This window comes from Condylura cristata, unplaced genomic scaffold (genome assembly GCF_000260355.1).
Source record: "Condylura cristata isolate star-nosed mole 26May11 unplaced genomic scaffold, ConCri1.0 scaffold00024, whole genome shotgun sequence".
In the NCBI taxonomy this organism is placed as follows: Eukaryota; Metazoa; Chordata; class Mammalia; order Eulipotyphla; family Talpidae; genus Condylura; species Condylura cristata.
Genome location: NW_004567125.1, coordinates 15,802,348 through 15,822,561, shown reverse-complemented (window position 1 = coordinate 15,822,561; position 20,214 = coordinate 15,802,348). Strand labels below are relative to the sequence as shown.

General features: G+C 32.5%; 1 protein-coding gene across 2 annotated transcripts in view; it reads left to right on the top strand.

Annotated features, from left to right (window-relative positions):
- The window catches only part of KIFAP3 (kinesin-associated protein 3), a 106,276-nt gene extending 87,253 nt beyond the window's left edge, over positions 1 to 19,023 (top strand). Inside the window, exons 20-21 of one of the 2 annotated variants that reach the window (XM_012729111.1) lie at positions 14,871 to 14,939; positions 18,607 to 18,693. In XM_012729111.1, coding sequence (XP_012584565.1) covers positions 14,871 to 14,916 — 46 coding nt within the window. In that variant the 3' untranslated portion in view covers positions 14,917 to 14,939; positions 18,607 to 18,693. Of the gene's footprint in view, positions 1 to 14,870; positions 14,940 to 18,606 lie in introns of both variants that reach the window. The other variant, XM_004688469.2, reaches the window with a different exon arrangement.
- The last annotated feature ends 1,191 nt before the right edge of the window (positions 19,024 to 20,214 follow it).

The following is a 20,214-nucleotide window of genomic DNA, read 5'->3' as shown; positions in this document are numbered from 1 at the left end:
CTAATAACTTCATTTTTACCTAGCATTTATATGTCACATATTTCATTGGATTATCAGCTAGTGTGTGAGATAAATAGAACAAAAGGTAGTATTTCCTGTTTCAACAAATGTAGAAATTAAGGCTAAGATTAGTAAGGAGCTAAACCAAAATCAAATAGCTAAGAAACAGTAAAACTTGAAAGCTTGATAAGATGTGGCACTCTTACTATTACACAAGTATTGCCTCCAAATGACATGAAAATATGTCTCTCCATGAACTGTGCTTCACAGAGTTTTAGTGTACCTTATTAAAATTCATGTCAGATAAGTAGGATGTGTTATGCAACACAATGTTCTTTACCTATTTTGCTTTAATAACTTTGACATGGTTTACTGCAAATTAGTATTCCATATTGCTTGGAGCAAGTTGCTAAAGGTTTATTAACACATTAAGTAATCATTTACCATTGTTAAATTCTCATGAGTAGTTGATTATTCTCTACAAGTTAATGCAGATGTATGAAAAATGAGGGTGAAATGAGTAGAATAATCTCAGTCTGAAAGGGCTTATGTCTGAATGCAAATCACTTGTTTAGCTAATTTATCTATGTAAATATTTATATGCATGATGCTGTTGTTTATGTCTATAAATAAATTCTCACATTAACCTAATTATCTTAGTTATTTAGACTTTAGAGACAACTTCTTTCTAGCCTTGTAAAACAAGGAAATTTCACTACAGGACACTAGTGATTTGCATTTCCCAAAGAGAATTGAATTAGATTTTACTAGTAAATTGGGCCTGTAACTTTTAAGGCCAGATTTTATTAGATTATCACACATCAGCATTAGCAAATTGTAAACTTTACTGAAATATAGAAATACAAGCCCAAAATCAAGACTTAGAGTCCCTGGAAAGGTGTTTTATCCAAGAGAAATTATACTCCTCACTTGGAAAAATATTTTAAGTGATTTACTTTAGCCTGGAAATTTAGACGCAAGAAATGTTGATGAAAGACCCACCCTCGTCACGTTTGTTTTAATTTTCAATCTGATATTCTGAGGAATTCTTGGCGGTATTCCTGTTACTGTGTATAAGGTCCAAAGATAGTCCAAAAGAAAGTTAGATTTATTGTTACTTCACTAGTACTTTAACTTAGAAGAAGAAACTCAGCATAAGCTCTGTGTGACCTATAAATTTAAAAAATAATCTGAATATGTCTAGATCTTATAAAGATGTTAACACATTAATTATGGCATAAATTTGAACTAGAATAAATGACATGGCAATTAATCCATTCATGAATGAGAAGTTATGATATAAATATCACCATCATTTAAGAGTGATTGCCTTGTGTTAAAGTTCATCCATCTTGTGTATTTATCACAACTTGCTAGCTGTTCAGATATATAAAAATGAGTTATAAACTTAAATGGAAAGTCTTTAAACAGTGGTGACTATTTTTATGGTATATTTGAATTATGAGTTGTTCCTATGTTTAAAAAAAATTGAATTTTTTAAGGGAGTAGGGTGCATAGTACTACCTTATTAAAAGTTTGTTTTCTCATACTCTAATGGAATAACAAAATTCTAAGTAACTTGGTTGATAAGCACCACCACACCCTCCAAAAGTGAAAACAGGAAAACACATCTTCTTTTGTTTAATTCTTTTTTAAATTAAATTTATTCATTTTCTTATATCATTGTTAATTTTTACATTATTTGGTTTTTCCCTTCAGGTCCACTTCCCATAGTTCTCCCACTCCCATAGCGCTTGTGATCCATCACCATATGATAATAAGCTGACTCCTAATCTCAGGAATATTTTCCAATTCCAAGGTTGATTTACTCTAGCCCATCTGTGTTTTACTTGATTTAACAATGTGATTTATGTATTTATAAGCAATTTCCTAAACTTCCTTATATGTGTTAAAACGAACACATTTTTCTTAATTTTTTTAAAAACAGATTCATCCCAGAGCCTATTCATTTTTAAATGTACTGTTAATTAATTTCCATATTCTCCATATTACACATAGTTCTTCCAGATGTGCTATTGCAAATAGCTCACCCCACAGATATGAGCCATATGGCCTCTATAAACTGATTTGCAATTATTTTGAATAGAAATTGTACAGATTGTAGATAAATTATTAAAGTAAATATATATTGCCAAATAAATCTAAGAGCAAAATACTAAACTGTAGTAAATGAGAAAGGAATGTGCAAGTGAAGATCTGCCTGCTTCATTCAGTTTAGTGGTTACCTTCTCAGTTTCAACCAAGAGTTTCTTTTGTTGTTGTTGTTATGGTATTTAAAAAAAAAAATCTATAAAACTGCTTACAGAAGTATCTTAGACAAAAACAAGGAAATATAATGTTCTAAACTCAACCAGTCCAAACCACTTGAGCTGCTATGACAGCTCATAAAACTGAGAGTAGTTTTTAACTGGGCTCTGTTTTACATTGCCAAAGTGAATTTTCCTTGCAGGAAGTAGCCAGAGGGTTTATTTAGTTTCCAGTCCATGGCTTTGATCTTTCTGTACTGTCACATCTCGGGTTACATAGCCCTTTTTCACTGCAGTAAATCTGCAATAGTTAATGAGAATAAAATTTCCTCCTCCTTACTGATCGCATGCTGTTAAATGCCAAACCACAGCCAACTGCATATTTGCAGAATTTCAGCTACAACGTATGAAAACAGTGCAATCAGTTTAATCTTGTTGTCTTTGTAATTCATTTTATTGGGCTTTCTTCCTTTTTAAGTGACCTCCTTTATCAAGTAAGTGGTTACAAGGCCAAACCTGGAAAAAGATTTAGAATGTTAATAAACTGAGAGAAGAAAGGTGTACATGTGTTGGAGATATGGGGGTGGGGTGAGGGGTTGGGCGCACATGTATATATACTACCATTAAGACTCAAATTGCTTCTATTTTAATGCTTCTGGAAGACTAAGCCTTTCTCCTAAACTAAAATAAACTGGTTATTTCTTTGATCATCTTATATGTTCAGTTTCATTTTAAATTTTCATTAAATGAATTTAATAAGTTAAACTTTTTCACTTTCAATTACAGAGAAAATTCTAGTATTTAATAGAATTTAAAAGATTCAAACTATTTGATTTCTGCATTCTAAGAACTTAAAATAATGTTATGAGAACCTACTGAACCATCTTATCAAATGGATCTCTACACATATTGGAAATATTACAATTTTCTGTTGAATAAATCAATAGAAATTGAAAATCACATGTATGCAAGCTGAATTTTACATATTATAAATATGTGATCTTCATACTATGATTCAATGAAATCTCATTTTCTTCACTTGCTACAATGAAATCTCTTGGTTGAGGCATTATTTGATTCAGTCAATATATGTTATTTTATTAAGCCTATATATGTGTGTTTAAGCCATAACGTCATAGTTTGTATGTGAAAGTGGAAGCTGAAACAATATTAGACTGGCAGGGCTCAGGGCTCAGGGACAGTTCAGTAGTTTGCTTTGTTTTTTGTTTTTTTGTTTTTTTGCAGAGAAACCATTAGTTCATAATTCGGTTAAAATCCTGGATTTCAGAAGTTCACAGAAAATTTCAACCTAAAATAAACATTAATTTTTTAAGGTTTTGGAAGTTGTTTTTAAAAACTCTTTAACAAGTGAAACTAATTGAAGAAACGTTTGGTTTTGGAGTATGAATAGTCTAGCTTTAAATGAAATTACTGGAAAGGAATAGAAGTATTATAGGTTTCAGTGCATGTTATGTTATGTGAAACATTCTCTAGTTTCAAATCTGTCTACAAACTAAGATATGTTGATTAATAATGATGGCATTTATCAAAATATATTTACTGAGTGCCAGGCAATATGCTAATTGCTATTTACTACATCCCTTGTCTAATTTAATCTTCACAACAGGTCAGGGTAGGAGACTTTATTATTAAGAAAACTTGCCTAAGATTATCATCCCACCACTTAATCTCTATCCACCTTCTTTTTCAGTCCAGTCTCTTTTGCTCTGACCTCCATCCTTTTTTGCCTTCTCCAAGACTTTTTCATGTCATTCTTCTTTGCCCTTCTGTTAGATCATTCCTGTCAGCCTAAAGACATTATCTGGACTCTTTAAAGTTAAACTCTCTTTGGCCCAGCATCCTAGTTACTGCCCATTTCTCATTTACCTTCATTTATCTCAAAAGATTCCTATTCATTTCAGTTTTTTTCAGTCTTGTGAAAATCACCACTAGTTTTAATATTGCCAAGCCCAATGGACCTTTCTCTTTTTTAACTCTCAGTGTTTGACATAGGTTTTTTAGACCCAGCTTTTTTTTAACCTCCCTTTTTTCAGCTCTCAGATACCCTTTTTTTTTTTTTTTTTTTCTGATTTTCTTAAGCCAGTCTCTATTCTTTCCCAGTGCACACTGCTAGATAGTTCTCCTGGTCACTTCTATATACTGGTTACTTCAGGGCTTCAACCTTGTTCTCCAGCCTTAACACTTAGGGGACTCATTTAAGTCTACCTGCCACCTAGAGGATTTCATCCAGATTCTGTGATTTTACATACTATCTGTAACCTTATATTTATATCTTAAACTTCTGTGAGTACTAGCCTTATCCCTTTCACTAGTTAACATATCCAGTTGATGTTTTGTAAAATCATTAACTTTTGTTTTCCCACATGCAAACAGGTCCCTCTAGTCCTCCATCTTGGTAAATGTCACCACCATCTAGTAGTTCATGCCATAAACTTTAGCTGTTTCTTTTATTCCTCCCTTTTCTCACTATTACCAACCTCCCACATACTACCTGCCAGGCGTATTTTCATTTCTAGACCATCGCAAGTTTGACTTTTTTTCCATTTCTGTTGTTGGTACTCTAGCTCAAATCACCATTGTCTTTAATCTCATCATTAATTTTACTGCCTTTTTTTTCTTTTCAGATTTTCTCACATAATATTTATCTCTATAATACTGTATTCTAATACTTCTTATATTATATATGATAGTAATGCTATTCTTATATATGATGGTAATGCTATATGCCAATTATGACATTGCACCCAATAAAGTTGGGAAAACTTAAAATAAAAAAAATTAAGAACTATGTTGATAAGTTTTTAGATAAAAAAGTACATAGATTATAGATTTTTGTCTTGTATTTGACAGTCACATTACAACTGGAATACAATCTCTGATTATATAAGCTGTTTAATGAAATGTTGCACTTTGACCTGTTAATACACCAGGGTTTAGTTCATTATAACAATAACCACTTTGAAAGAATTAGTCCAAATAGCTATTTGTAGTGGATTTGTGATAGATACATTGCCTCTTTAGAAAAACACAATGTCTTATGAAACATAATTTAAGTAATTGTAGATTTGAGAAGAGCCTTTGTATCAAAGAGTTGGAGGTAAATATTATTTCTAGTTCCTCCTGTGTCTTGGGCAGGAATTGAAAATCAACTTTCAATTTATAGATTCGATTAGATATCCCCAAGGAATAGTGACAAAACATTTTGGTCTCTGGACTTCTTTAAACGCTGACATCATAGCTATGAATCTCAAAATTTTTGAGGTATACGTTACAACAGGTTTGTTAAAATGCATCAGGTTTTCTTATCTTTAAAAAATAAAGACAACAAACCACCATTGATGGTTTTTTGGAAATTGAGATAATGTCTGTGTTTAAAGGGATTAATTATAGACTATAATCCTATAGGTTTACCTATAGAAATTTTAGGCCAACATAAGTTTTTCAATAGTAACCCAAGTCTCTTGACAATCTTATACCTGATTAGTGCCTCTTTCAACTAATAGAATTCAGAACTATCTCAGAGATACAAAAATGCTACTTAGTTTTTGTACTTAAGAAGGATGATTATAATTTACTAAACTTTACATGTTAGTTGTTGGTGAATGTAAAATGTATATCTTTGTTGGTTCTTAAAGTATTCAGTTACATATTTAAGACACTTATTTCTATTGCTTCATTTCACACTAGAGAGACATCGTCAACAAGTGCTTTCTGGTGCTATTGATTAGACTAAACATTCTAAATAGGAAAGTTTTTTTAATAGACTTATAAATAGCATAGTGATTTTCTGAATGCTGTCTTTTTTTTTAATTTATTCATTTATGCATACAGAACTAGGGTACAGGACAGAGGTGCAGAGGTGGTGAGAGGATTCATTAGAAACAGAATGGGGAGCATAACAGGCCGACTGAGGAACTACACTGCTGAGGAGAGCGGGCAGGTTAGGAGAGGTCTGCCGCGCCATGTGGATCACCTGTGGGGCGAAGATCGAATTAATGCTGAAGTGGCTTTAGCTTCTTAGTACTGTGCTTTAACCCACTGCACCACCACGGAGGGCCTAAGTGTTGTCTTTTGAGCATTCTGTCTCAAATAATAAGAATTCTCATCTTTTAAAAAGCCTCTTTGCTTAGCTTTACCTAAGTTTGATACATCCCACCTTTTCAGAAATTCTTTCCATTTCAGGTTTTTCCAGCCAAAAACAAAGTGCCTTCATTTTGGCCTCTCAGAAATTAAGGCAAAACAATCTTGAAAAGGAATCCATATTTGTGTGGACAATATCAAGTGGCTAATTTAGAGCCCCTCAAATGAGAGGAGGCTTCTATGAACATAGTTAGGCAAGTAAATTTTTAAATTGTAACTGTAACTTAAAAATTATATCTTTTTAAATTGACACAAGAAACCTCATAAGGCCATATTTACATAGGTGTTCAAATTTCATATGGAGATGTCTTTTGCGGTGGTATTTAAAAAGGAATTCTTAAACATCTCAAAAAGCTTTTTTTTTTTTAAAGTTTCTTCTTGGACTATTAGACTATTGTAACTTAATTTATTCTTTGTATATACTAAGGGGGGGGAAGAAATTACCACAATGTCTTACAGTTGCATCTTGCCTCTTCCCCTGAAGTCCGCATGAGAAAGACACTGCTGTCAGCAGGCACCATAGTCATTTTAAATAAATTAGTTTGTAATCTTTCCTTGCCCTGCACATTTGAAATAACTAGAATAGGTGTACCTTTGTGCTAGCTTGAAATGCAACCTAAAATCTACTTAAAGTTCTCTACTGCTATATCTCAAAAAATGTTGGTGCCTTCCCATATCCCTGAAGAATTTTCATAGTTGCTTAGCTTTGCTTATAAAATTGTCAGGTTGGCACAACCTTTAGGCAGTAGACATTACAAAATGAAAATATTTGACCAGAAACTCTCATGACCAGTAAGTATTATTGTCAAAGAGAAGCAAACACTGAGCAATAAACCCGAAAAGAGGAAAGAGTACAAGATGGAAAGTGATTTTTGTGAAATAACTGAAAGCTTTACCTATAATTTACTGCTTTCAAAATAAATCCACTGAGTATAAAAATGAAAAAAACATGTAGACACCTCCCCAGTATTTTTCCACCCCTAAAGGTGTTATATACATCAGTCATGACATCAAGTCTGAATGTTTTGATCAAATAACCTTATTTACACAAGTAGTCTGTTCTAACTATGGTAAAATAAATGTGCGATTGGCCATGGCATTATTTTAGTACAACAACAATATTTGCCTGTTGTTGTATTTTATAAATATCTATAAAATACACAAGAGTTCTATAAAGAAAAGTAGAAAGCACAGGTGAGAAGCATAAGTGTATTTCTTAACTGTGTAGATTATGTGGCAAGAAATAGAATCTCTTCACTATTTTCAGAGAAGTCTCTGCCATATTCATATAGAAATAACAGTACCAGGGCCTCCCTGGTGACGCAGGAATTAAAGTTTCATCTATCAAGCTATCACCAGCCACTGCAGCACAAGTTCAATCCCTGGCCAGGGAACTATCCCACAGAGCACAGCAAACCTCTCCTGCCTCTCCCTCTTATCCCCTCAGGAATGTATTTCAGCAGAGCCACCTGTTGTGCTCCCTACTCTGTCCCAGGTGAATCTTCTTAGCCCCCACACCTCCACCTCTGGCTTACAACCCAGTTCTTGTATGTATAAATAAATAAAAATAATTCTTAAAAAGAAAAGAATAACAACACCAAATATGTACAACTATAAAAATCCTCGTACTACTATTGTAAAAGACTGAAAGAATCTCAATGCAGAGAAATGTTAAATGAGATAGCTTCTTATTTTGTAAAAAAAAAAAAAAAAGAAAAAGAAAGAAAGAAATGCTGATAAAGTTAATAGCATGGAGGAAAACAACTTGTATCATCACATCCAGATATTCTGGTTCTGAAGTCATTGCACCTCATTAACTTGAATAAAGTTTTATTCATTTAAATTAGTTATACTGAATTTAAATAGGCGTAATTGCTTGTCTATAAATTAAGGAAGAAAAATGCCCTTGTGCATCAATGACAGGTTAAAAAAAATAAGTATGGAATTTCCTGTTGCTTTAAAAGTAATAATTTTTATTTAAAATATGGTGCTATGGTATGTCAGAAAAATTACTGCTCAAACTATGTATTTCTACATTCCATTTTGCATCACGTTTGCTTAGTGTCTGTGCAATGTGTTTGTTTCTGAAGGCTGTTTAGCCCCAGCTGTGAAGATCATGTGGAATAATCTCTTTGTTCATAGGAAAACTACAGTATGGTCGATCAGAATAGCTTGTCCATATCTTGACAATCTTGAATTAGCTTTACCTAAGTAGTAAATGAACTTACTTTTTTTCCCTATAGAACCATAATAAAACATTCTCAAGGACTAAAATAGCTTAACAGTAGAGATTTACTTTAGCACTTCTTTTAAATACATGCTGGTGTATTATACTGTGCATCTAGATCCTCGATGCGCTAAAGAACACTAAATAACAATGGCATGTTGGTGTGTATTGGTTAGTGAAGTTACTGTATTGGTGGCTGAAAGTGCTAATGTAACAGTGCCCAACCTAGTTTTAAAAATACTATTATCACTCAAGGAAGTGCCTTTTTTGGTTGTTTATTTAAAAATCAAAGTTTAAATCTTTCTTGCTTAGCTACCTAAAACACACAACTTTAATTTGATAAGTTTTTATTTTGTATATTTGTACCATCAAATTTAAAAAATATATTAATTTGATTTTGTTACAAGAAAATTTTATCAACCAACATTTGATTTTTATCATTCAAAGGTAATTTGTAGATTATTTAGCCTAAAAAGTATTGAGACAAATGAGTAACTAAACTATGACATAAATTGGAAACTATACATTAAGCTTCTTATATTTGGTAAGATTTTTTACCTTTTACAGGAGGTATTAAAAGAAAGTAAAACATCCCACAACTATATCAAAATATTCCCCAACTGTGTTTTTTACTTAAGGACTTTAGTAACTTGAGTTTTAACAGAAGCTTATGTTGACTTTTCATTTACCAGAGACTGATAAGTCAGTAGGAGTAGCATGCGCATTAGATAATGTTAGATACTATGTTACCTCTTTGATTATGTCCAGATGTCAGATTTCTGCTTTATAAAGAAAGATGGGGAGTTGATAAAAGTCTATTTATATGTTCCTCATGATTAATTTTAAATTCTATTCCATCTCCTGACTTGTTCATTTTGATAGTATATTATAACTTTAAGATTCTGGTTGGTGCATAAATTATAGTGATGGCCATATTCATATCTTAACCGGACTGAAAAGTTTTTAGTACTAGCATTAACTTTTGAATTATGCTCGCGGTCTTAGACTTTACAACATGTTTAGTTTCTTTTCATTTCTTATTAGTATTTTTCAGAACTTAATAGTCTCCTGCTCCCACCTCTAACAAGAACTCTCTTCTCTGCTCAACATCAGAAACATTTCCCTCTTTGGCATGTGCTTTCTAGTTCCCCAAGCAGTATAAGCAAATTGGAAAGTTCAGCTGTCATTCTTGGAAGGTCATAGATCACACTAGCAGCCTGAGTAATCCAAGAGGTTTTAAGTATCATAGCATTTAGTTTAAAGTGAAATTTGCTCTGACAGGGCTGGCAGACCAATAGGAAAAAGAAATATTTGTGCTTGGAGAAGTGCATATGTAGAGACCAAGAGTATAACTGATGGCTGGAAGTGATTTCAGTCTAAAAAAACAAATCATTAAGAGAGTGCATAGGGGTAAAATACACAGTTCATATTTTAAAGAGTCTCAAAATGAACCAGCAACTAAGGTTAGCATTACATAGTAATTAGCTGTGGTGTTCAGGTTTTAACTCACTCAGTACCAGACACTATGGTTAAACTATCATTGTGAAAACATTGGTACATATATTACAGTCTCTACTTTAACACTACAGCAGTAATTTTAGTACTTTAAAAAACCAAGGTATTATGACAGATTATATAAATGTTGAATCAGTAACAGACAAACAATTATTCAAAGGAGGTGCTAATGACTCAGTTTATTGACTTATGGGTTACTTAAGCAGCCCTGTAAGTTCTCTTAACATTTGGTGGTGTGAACTGAGGCATCGCTTGATATTATAGAACTACCAATTTTAAGTCCTTGTATTTAATTGAAGGACTGTAAGTAAAGATTACTAGATGGTATACTTTAACTTAAAAAATACTATAGAATGTTTGAACTCATTATAGTTTTGAGTAAATAGTAACTTCAGCTTGATAGTCACATTTGGCAGTTTCCTTTAGGCACCTACTAGGGTATTTTTTCATTAATTACTACAAATAAGGAAAAAGAAAATACTGTTTAATGGCTCCGGTTATTCCTCTCATTTCATGTTCTCTTAATGAAAGCCTATTTTGAGTCAGAGAAATTTAAGGTTTATAAGTTCCTCCCTTAAAAGTGTAGAACAGATCATAATGGTAAATTGGAAAGCACTTCCTTCAAGATGGTAGGCAAAGCTCATTTGGGAGGTGGGAAAAATATAAACAAAATTTATACTTCATGGCCATATCCATAAGAAAACACCTGAATACCACACACATATAGAAAAAGAACCATTCACAAAAATACCAAACTAGATGTGGGTTGTATGGTACAGGAGGATGGAACTGAATTCCCTGTAAAGCCAGGAATTTCAAAAGCCTGCTTTTTTCTCATCAGCTAAAAACAGGACTAGTTGATCTTAGTGCACCAACTCAGAGAAATGAGCAAAACTTAACATTTGTCCAAGGCCCTAGTTTGAGAAGAAGACACCCAGGAGAAAGAAATTCACAAGCTTTCTCCAGGCATATAAGTGGGATCAGATTTGTACTATACATCTCAGAGGGAAGACATTATTAAAGTCATTTCAAAACAGTGAGATCTCCAGGGCCTTGATACAGTACAAACAAATACAGAACATCTCTGTAGAAATATTTCCACAGCTAAAGAGCCAAAGACAGGACCAAAAAAAAAAAATTAGAAATTAAAAAATAAACTAAATTGAACACAATAAAAATATACCAGGCTCTTGAAAAAGGACAGCCATGAGTAAGCCCTGCCAGGTGCAACAGTGCAAGGGTTGGGACACCCTAGAGTTAGAGGCAATAGAAGAATGTCGATGAGACTATTTTTTTAAGTGAAAAACTTAATGAAATGGGGATATAATATGAAAAAGCAATTTTAACATCTTCACATAGAAAATACAATTATTAAAATAGTTTCTGGGTTTGGCCTAAACAATAGATTAAGATGTATATAAGCGAAGTATAAATTGAATGATATTAAAAGAGTATTAGTGAATGGAATTTACCATTTGGAATAAATCAGTGTCTATTTTATACATGCTTCCTCCATCATTAGTACAAATTAGTTTTTATCTGAAGCATCTCAGTATAGTAACTAAATTGAAATGGTCTGTCCCCCAGGTGGTATTTTTCCCCCTTAGAACTGACAGATGTCTTTAAAAAAATTTTTTTTAATGAATTCCAGATGAGTACTTTAAGTACTCATACTTGTTCTTATTTAAATACCTTAAATACTTCCCATTACTAGTATCACTTATTCTTCACTTTGGGAAAAATATACCTTAGTTTTATTTCACTTAAAATATGAGTCTTTAAGATTCTTTAAGCATTTAGTTTTATCATAAAAGGAAAATTGATAGTCGTATACAGAAGATTGAGTTAAAGAAAGCTAAACGGAAAGTGACATAAAAACTTGATAGATGTTGGTGATAGTTGTGTAAAAAAATGCTTAACTGTGTTCATTTTCCCAACTAATACAAAAGTTCAAACTCAAGAGTAATAAGTAACACCTTTGAGCAATCAAATATATTTACTACATGTAAACTTACAGAAACAAGATGCGATTGACAGATTCAATGAAAATTTTAGAAACTGTACTATAAGAGTGGTACTATAATATGCACATGAATCACATTTTCAATGTCCAACGTAATCAGTATCTTTTATCATTTCCATATTGCCCACATTTACAAAACTTTTTTGCATATGAACAGTATTCCTACTTAGTTCTAACTAAATTATCTCATATTTATAAAATAAAGACATTGATCATATGAGAAAGCAATGGAAACCACATTCTGCTGAGTGGTTTATGCTAAGATGTATGCTGTTTAAATTTGATAAAACTTACTTTAAAACTTTGTAAAAATACACTTAGTGGTAAGACAAGTTCTCCATCTAGTGGTTAGTCAATGAATTACAGCTCTAATAGCAAAAGTTAACAAAAGTTAACTTTATAGGTATTATCTCATTCAGTTTACACTTATTACTCTTTCTATGAATTTCAAGCAAAAAAGTTATCTTCCATAATTATCTCTTCCCTCTGAATACGGAGTCAAAATACTTCTGCACCTGATTTCATCTACATGAAATATGTGTTGATGAAGCATATTCCTGTATAAGACACAAAAGCTTTCTTTTCGCTGACTATAATCTCTAAAATTTTCAGTCACTTTTGAAATTAATTTCTTTCATTCTAAATCCCAAAATAGAAAAAGAAATAACCAAACGTATTCATTACAAAAGAGAAAAGATGCTGTTTTTACTATGCAATATAGTGTGTTTGACCCTTGTTATTTCTCTAATGCCTCTACAGCTCTCATTACTTTCCATATAACAACCATAATAGTCTCTGAAATGTTTGCCATGTTTGTTTGCCTCTCAGCCACCTTTGTTACCACACTTAGCTTTCTAAAATGCAAAAATAAGCCTTTTCTCTTCTTAAAAAGTGTTAACAATATTTCAAAAGCGTATTCTTATCAGGGCATATGAAGAGTTTTCGAAAATATCCATACTTCACATTCTAACCTCATCAGTTGCCACTTGTGTACATCATAAACCTAATATTTTAACATCGCAGTCCATTTGCTTTTCTTCCCCTCCTCTCTTGCTTTGGCTGGTACATTACCAGGAATTCTCTCTTCAGCTGAAGTCATACTTGTTCTTTAAGATTCATCCATGCATGCACTCAAATACTCCTTGATGCCCACTCCATATAAGATACAGTACAGATGATAATGATACAGCAATAAATAAGATAGGGCTTGCCCTTCATGGCCCTTATATTCTAATAGGAAATAAAGATGGGAGTAAACCCAAAATATGTCAGGAAATGACAGAAGCATTGAAATTAAAATATTTTCTGTGAACATTTGTCCCTGAGATTCTTCTATATAACAATTTGTATATACTTCTAGTATATTCTCACAATATATTAAATATCTAGCCCTATTCTTTTGTAACACTTCATAAATATACTAGAGCAATACAATATCATATTAATATAAGAATATGTTCCCATTTTAGTTGCCTCCATTCATATTTTACCTAGAATTGCTTTCCCAGCACCCCACCTTATCTTAATATTAAATCTTAACATTGTACTTAGAACATTGCAGAAACTCATGCACTTACTGTTTGGGTGGATGAATGGATGGCTATATAAAGGATAACTAAGGATAAACTTCCTATGACAGATCACTTCAGTGATCAATTTATAATCCACAGAAGGAAGATAAACATATTCTGATTTTAAATTGTGGTCAATATATTGGCATATTTGATTAAAAGAATAAATTGTTGCATCGGAAAACTATTATTTGATAGAATTACATTAGAAGCTATCATTTCATGGTTTTATAATATCCTAGAAATCTTCCTCCCAAGAAGGTTAGCACATGTTAGGGTCTTTAACTTAATCCCCTAAAGAGTTCCAGATTCCAGCTAGGTAGCAAGGCATCACTATTTCCTACTTATATTTTTTTCATGAAGGATTTTGCCTTAGGGAAAATAGAATTCAAAAAGCCTAAACTAAAAAGATGAAACTTAACAAGTAGTTAAAAGAGAAAATATATCTGTGTGTACACACACAATTAAATACATGTATAGTTTCAGTGTCAGCCACATTGTGGCAGTAACAACTTTAATAAATTGTTTGGGATCAATAGAACTTTAACCTGCAAAAATAGAACTCATTGTATTCTGTACTGATTCCAGACTATCCCAAACTATGATATTTTTTCAATTTCATCATTTTGAAATGCTGAAAAAAATCAAGGTAATTTTGGAAGGCATATAAGATGGTAAAGATTTTAGAGACCATGTCTTAGTGATCTGTTAAATGAGGCTTGTAAGATATTTGTGTTAAAGAAGAACTAGACTTTTTGTGAGTTGCAGAGGGTAATTATAGAAATAATAGAATAATAGTTAGAACTTTCTCTTTGTTGTGTCCATCAATAGGATGACTGCCTTAACAATGTAATGAGCATTCCATTTCTAGAAGTGTTTGTTGTGAATGGAAGTGTAGACTATATAATTTCTAAAAATGTTTCTAAATGAAAGAGAACTTCACTTGACTTGAATATATTTATTTATTTTTTTGGTAACATCCACTAATGTATTGAATATTTGCTTCCCATACACATTGCCGGTTTGGGAACTTCAAAGAAGAAAAAGACTCGCATTCTTTTTATTGAATTTTAATAAAATAATGATAATGCTTTTCACTTACGCAGCACTTTTCATCCCAGGATTTCAAAGTGCTTTACAAATATGCACTAAATAAGCCTCACAAACAGCCAGAGGTAGGTGATTTTCTTCCCTTTATACAGGAATGTCAGCTCTACCAGGGAAATTCAATAGGAACCTCAGTGTGCCTGGGATTCCTTCTGGCTGCCATTCCCCTTGTAATGTGCTGCATGGGAAGCTTCACTTGTCATGTCCAGATTTATTCTTCCCCTCTATGAGTCATGTCAACTTTAGAATTCTGATGAATGCTGTTAAAAATTTGTTTGAAGCATTGTAAATATTACAGAAAATTCAGTCTTATGCTTGCTGAATGCTAATTAGATTTCTAAACATTTATTTAGAAATGAAATCTAAATGTGCTTTTATATTTGTTGTTCAATTTTAAATGCATTTTTTTTATTATGAAGAATTTGCATTTTCCTTTTAGGTACCCCAAAATCATTGTTCTCAGGACACAAAACAAGAGCACACAGATTTTATTGGCCTGAACTTCCCTAGCTGTCTTTTCACAAAACAATCACTAGCCATTTTCTTTGAATAAGAATTACTTTCAAGAAGAAATGCTGCATTTTGGATTTTTCTCCTTTAGAGAAGTTCTAAAATACAATATCTAAATATTAAGGATAGAGATTAAGCTTTGTTATGTAATGTCACAATAACTGCTACATCAGAAGTGGTCTAGTGGTAGCAAATTCTGATCTAGAGGGACACACTTAGAGATAAGCACCTGCACAGACATAGTGCAGTGCTAGATTAAATCCCAGTAGAAATACACAAAGTCTTACCTGAAGCAAAATAGCCATATAGGATAAGAGCAAGAGCAGCATGTCACAGCTAAGTTGCCCTCGGTTCTGAGGGCACAAAAGTGTCTTTTATACTGTTTGAGCTAAACTGAGCCTCACTGGGTCAGGAAAAAGCATTTTTTCCCCACCCTGTCACTTTATATTTATGATTTCTCTCCCCTTCAAAAGAATTTAGACTCTACGTTATTCTGTTTAAAGGAAAACACACTATCAGGCCCTCTTGTATTGAAGCAATACTTTATTAGCAAGACTGCATCCTTCCCCCAAGAGAAAATGCAGAGTAAGTGTCCACATGCCCCAGATGAATAGCTTAGGTGTTAGCATGCTAAAAAGCTCAGTTTCCCCCTATATAATAATCAAATGAGAGCTTAAAGAACTAAGCTATTCCCTTTCAAACTTACTTGTATGATATTAATTGTATGGATAGAGTTGATCTTCTGTAATATGAAAGGATGTAGTGCCTAGGTCAAAATACCACTCAAACTGGTCCTAACATTTCAAATAGTCTTTGATTTTATTACAAGTCATCTGTGACACATAATGGATCAATGCAGAAAAGTTTGTTGTAAGAGTTGGTTTCAAATTTTTACCAAGTGTTATCTCAAAATTTTGGAAGCTCAAAATTTTGTTTCATTAAAATGTACACAGATGTGTCTAGGTGAAATATTGATTGTATAAATAGAACTTTACTGCAGTAAACTTGGCAGACTCAAAAACTCCCACTTACCATATTCAAGGTTCAGTCTTACTTTCACTGAGTTGGGGTGCAATAAGTCAGGCATATTAAAAAAAATACTTGTTAATTTACAGTGAAATGAATAACCATCAAGCAAGTCAAATAATGTCGAAGTTTAATCTTTTCCGTATTGGCAAATCATGTGTGAAACAGTGTCAGAAGTTTGCCATTAGACATAGAAATTTAAAAAAAAATGGAGTTTTCTCATTTGAAGGTATAATGACCTCATACTCTCACAAGGCCCCTTCCTCAGTGAGGATCTGCCTACCCAAAGGGCCAGGTATTCATGAAGTTCACCCCCCAGAACTTCTTGTGTTGGTTCTAACAACATTGTCTCTGAGGAGCTATTTATTCTGTGACAACAAGACTGACAGACTCCCTCTTGAGGAGCATCTTTAACTTTTAGATAAAATTAGCCATGTGGCTGTGAGTTCCCTGTAGGGTGTAGGAACTCTTATGACTTGCCAGTGTATTTCTAAATTGATCCACGAAGTGCCTCTTGAGACCAGTTTTCTAGAAAGAAATCGCAAATAGTCCCTAGATTAAGAAACATAATTAACTTGAATTAATCTAAGTCTTTTGCTGTTTAGCATCAGAAAAGATGCTGAAAACTGTGAGGAGAGACTGAAGTCAGGTGTTAAGTAGACGAGGAAGGTATTGAAATCCACAAGCTCTATGATCAACCTTCTATAATTGAGTTAATTAGATACATGGGATTTGTTAGCCTCAGTGCTTCAGGAGAAAATTTTTCAGCAGCCCACTTTTCCTCTAATTTTAAACTGATCCACATGTATTTTATTTCATGGACTCCATTAATTTCTGAAACATCTTTAAAGCTACTTCTAGAACAATATATTCCTTCTTCATAAAATAGGATTTCTCTTCCCATGGTACTAATGTAGGAGGCTTATGCTTACTTTTTACCATTTCAAAATAAAATTGAAACTTAAAAATGTCAGTCAGCTTTCAGAAATTAACTGCAAATGTTAACCTTTAACATATTTGAAAAACTCTATAGATAGATAGATTCACATGAATAATGGGTGTACATGTGTTTTGGTTCATTACATTTAGTCTTTAGTCTTATCCCACTACACACAGGCACACACACATATTATTTAAAACCTTAACATATTAAAGTTTCATCCATCTTCAAATTAATCTCATTTTCAATAGTGAAAGTTAGTTCCTATGTGAATATATTTTTTAATCCTATTGAAGATTTGTAAAAAGTATTTTCCATGTAGTGTAATCTCAAGTGATCTTAAATCATGTAAATATTTTTTCAGAGTTCATATTTGTGCATTATAAAGCATTTCCTTGGATTGAAAATACGCTCACTGGCATTCACTGCATGAGCTGTGCATGAGCATGTTAGAGCTGCCATATTTGCCTGGCAAAATATGTGACCCTTAGAACATGCTTTGGAAAACAGATGTTCTTCTAAATTATTAATAAATAATTTTTAAAGTAATACAGGCAATTTTTATAACTCTGAAGGTTCAATCTTTGGGCTTCTATTTCTATAGAATAAATTTAATCAAAATTCACAATTATTTTATTGTCATTTAATAGAAACATGTTCTATTTAGTAATGTTTTGCATTGAAGAATCAGAACAAGACTTGTAAATCAAATCTGGCTGACTTTAAAAATCTTGTACAAGTCATTGTCTTGTTCTTTGAGTCATCAACTTGCAGTATAATTTGGCCCAGAGAACTTAACTGTTAAAATGCCAATTGCATGTCTTTACTAATGAACTTGTTCTGTGTCTTCATATTAGAAAGGAAATTTATAAACATAAAAGGTCACTTTACAATTTTCATTTTATCATTTCTTGCCAATGTATTACTGATTACTAGACGTAAAATCTTTACCTGTTCTGACATAAAAGCCAGCTATGAATATAACTTATTAAATCTTCTCTGATCGCTCCTCCTCCTCTTTGGAATAGAATCTGATAAAAGGGCTTCCAATATTTTAAAATACATTAGAACTGAATATTTATTATACACATTTTTACAGTTGTATTAACTTAAAGAGGAAAAGGGGTTAATGGTAGCCACAGAAATCATCTGTTGCTAGGAAGAAATTCGTGGCAATATAAAATTCCAGACCTCTTACTTGACCTGTATTGTGGACACGAGTGGAAAGCATAATTTACCATTTCCTTTTCTCTCTCTAGCCTTGGAATGGATGGTTTTGGCCCGGCCGTTAGCACCCTCGGACGCCCTGCCACAGCTTATGGATTCCGCCCTGATGAGCCTTACTACTATGGCTATGGAGCTCGATAAAGTCATCCCTTTCCATGTGTACTCTCAACGTAGTGGGTTGGATTAATTTTGAATCTTGGCCTAATAATGCATGTTGATACTATTGTGATCTGTGTTTCTTTTTATTTTTCCATGTTAGCTGCAGATTAACTCCATCCCCTTCTGTCCTGTATTAAGTACAGTTGATGCTTGACATTGTTCATTCATCAAAGCACATCTTGATGCTGAATAACATTTCCCATGAGACTCAAAAAAGTGAATGATGAAAAGCAACTAGATGGAAAACAAACACTACATTATGTACATTAAGTGACTAATTTAATTTCTATTAAAAAGAAACAAAGTATTAATGAATTAACAAAAGTCATGTGTTTCTATTTAATGTGTTTCATTAGAAGTTACATGCTTATATAGCATACACGTGAATTTTATTTTTCCCTACCCCTTTTTCCCTTGTAAAGTAAACTCTTGAGTTTTCTTGTGGTATATGCAACTTTAAATTTTATTAAAAGAATGTTACCTTTTTATTTTATGCCATATGCCTGAAAGCTTGCTTCCCAAAGCTTCCAATTAACAAGGGAACATATGCTGTATTTACACACTCTTCAGCAATTTGAATTTGTCTTTTGGATTTTAATATAGAAAACCTGGGACATCAACTAGTATATGTGAAGCAAGATTAGTGTATGGGCTTTTAAATTATGTTCTTGAAATCAAAAATTAGAAAAAAATATAGTAAATCTCATTGAGGAAAACAAGGGAACAGAATATTTTACTCACTTAGATATTTATTTTCCATTGATGCATTTATTTCATTTAGAGAGATATAGGTAGTAAGAAACAGAAAGACCTTATCATTGAGTTTTGAAAATAACCCATTAATACTATAATGTTGAAGATTTACTTGAAAAGCAAAGCATATAAAATAACAATAATCTCAAGATATTTCCTTGAACATCTGTAGTAGGAATACATAGATCAAAGATAAAACTTCTCTCTGAATTCAAAAATCTCATTGCTCTATTTATTTTGCTTTAATGTATATTTTGTTTTGCTTTTTAAATTAATTTATTGACTTAATTGAATTAATATTTGGATACGCCTGTCAGGTATATTTTAAGCATAGACTAGTAGACTAGAAAGGATCTTTGAAATAAACCAGCTCATCTACTTATTCAAGAAGCCAGTCATATAAACACTTTTAATATAATCAGATATTTTCTAAATTACCTGAGATGTGTAATGGTAGAACACTGAAGTTAAAAGGACCTCACCATGTAACCCTGTCAAACTCATGTTTTATAGGTGAAAAAACTGTAGCCAGGAGAAGATAGATGACTTGCCCAAGTAACATTGCCTATCTCCATGCTTCAATAATCTCAGTACTAAAAAGCCTGCCATATTATCCATATAGCATAAATACACATAATAAGTATTAATAGAAATACAAATGTTAGTTTTAATGTTCCTTACACTGTCATAAAGAGGTAGGAAAAATATTTCATACCAATTCATAACAT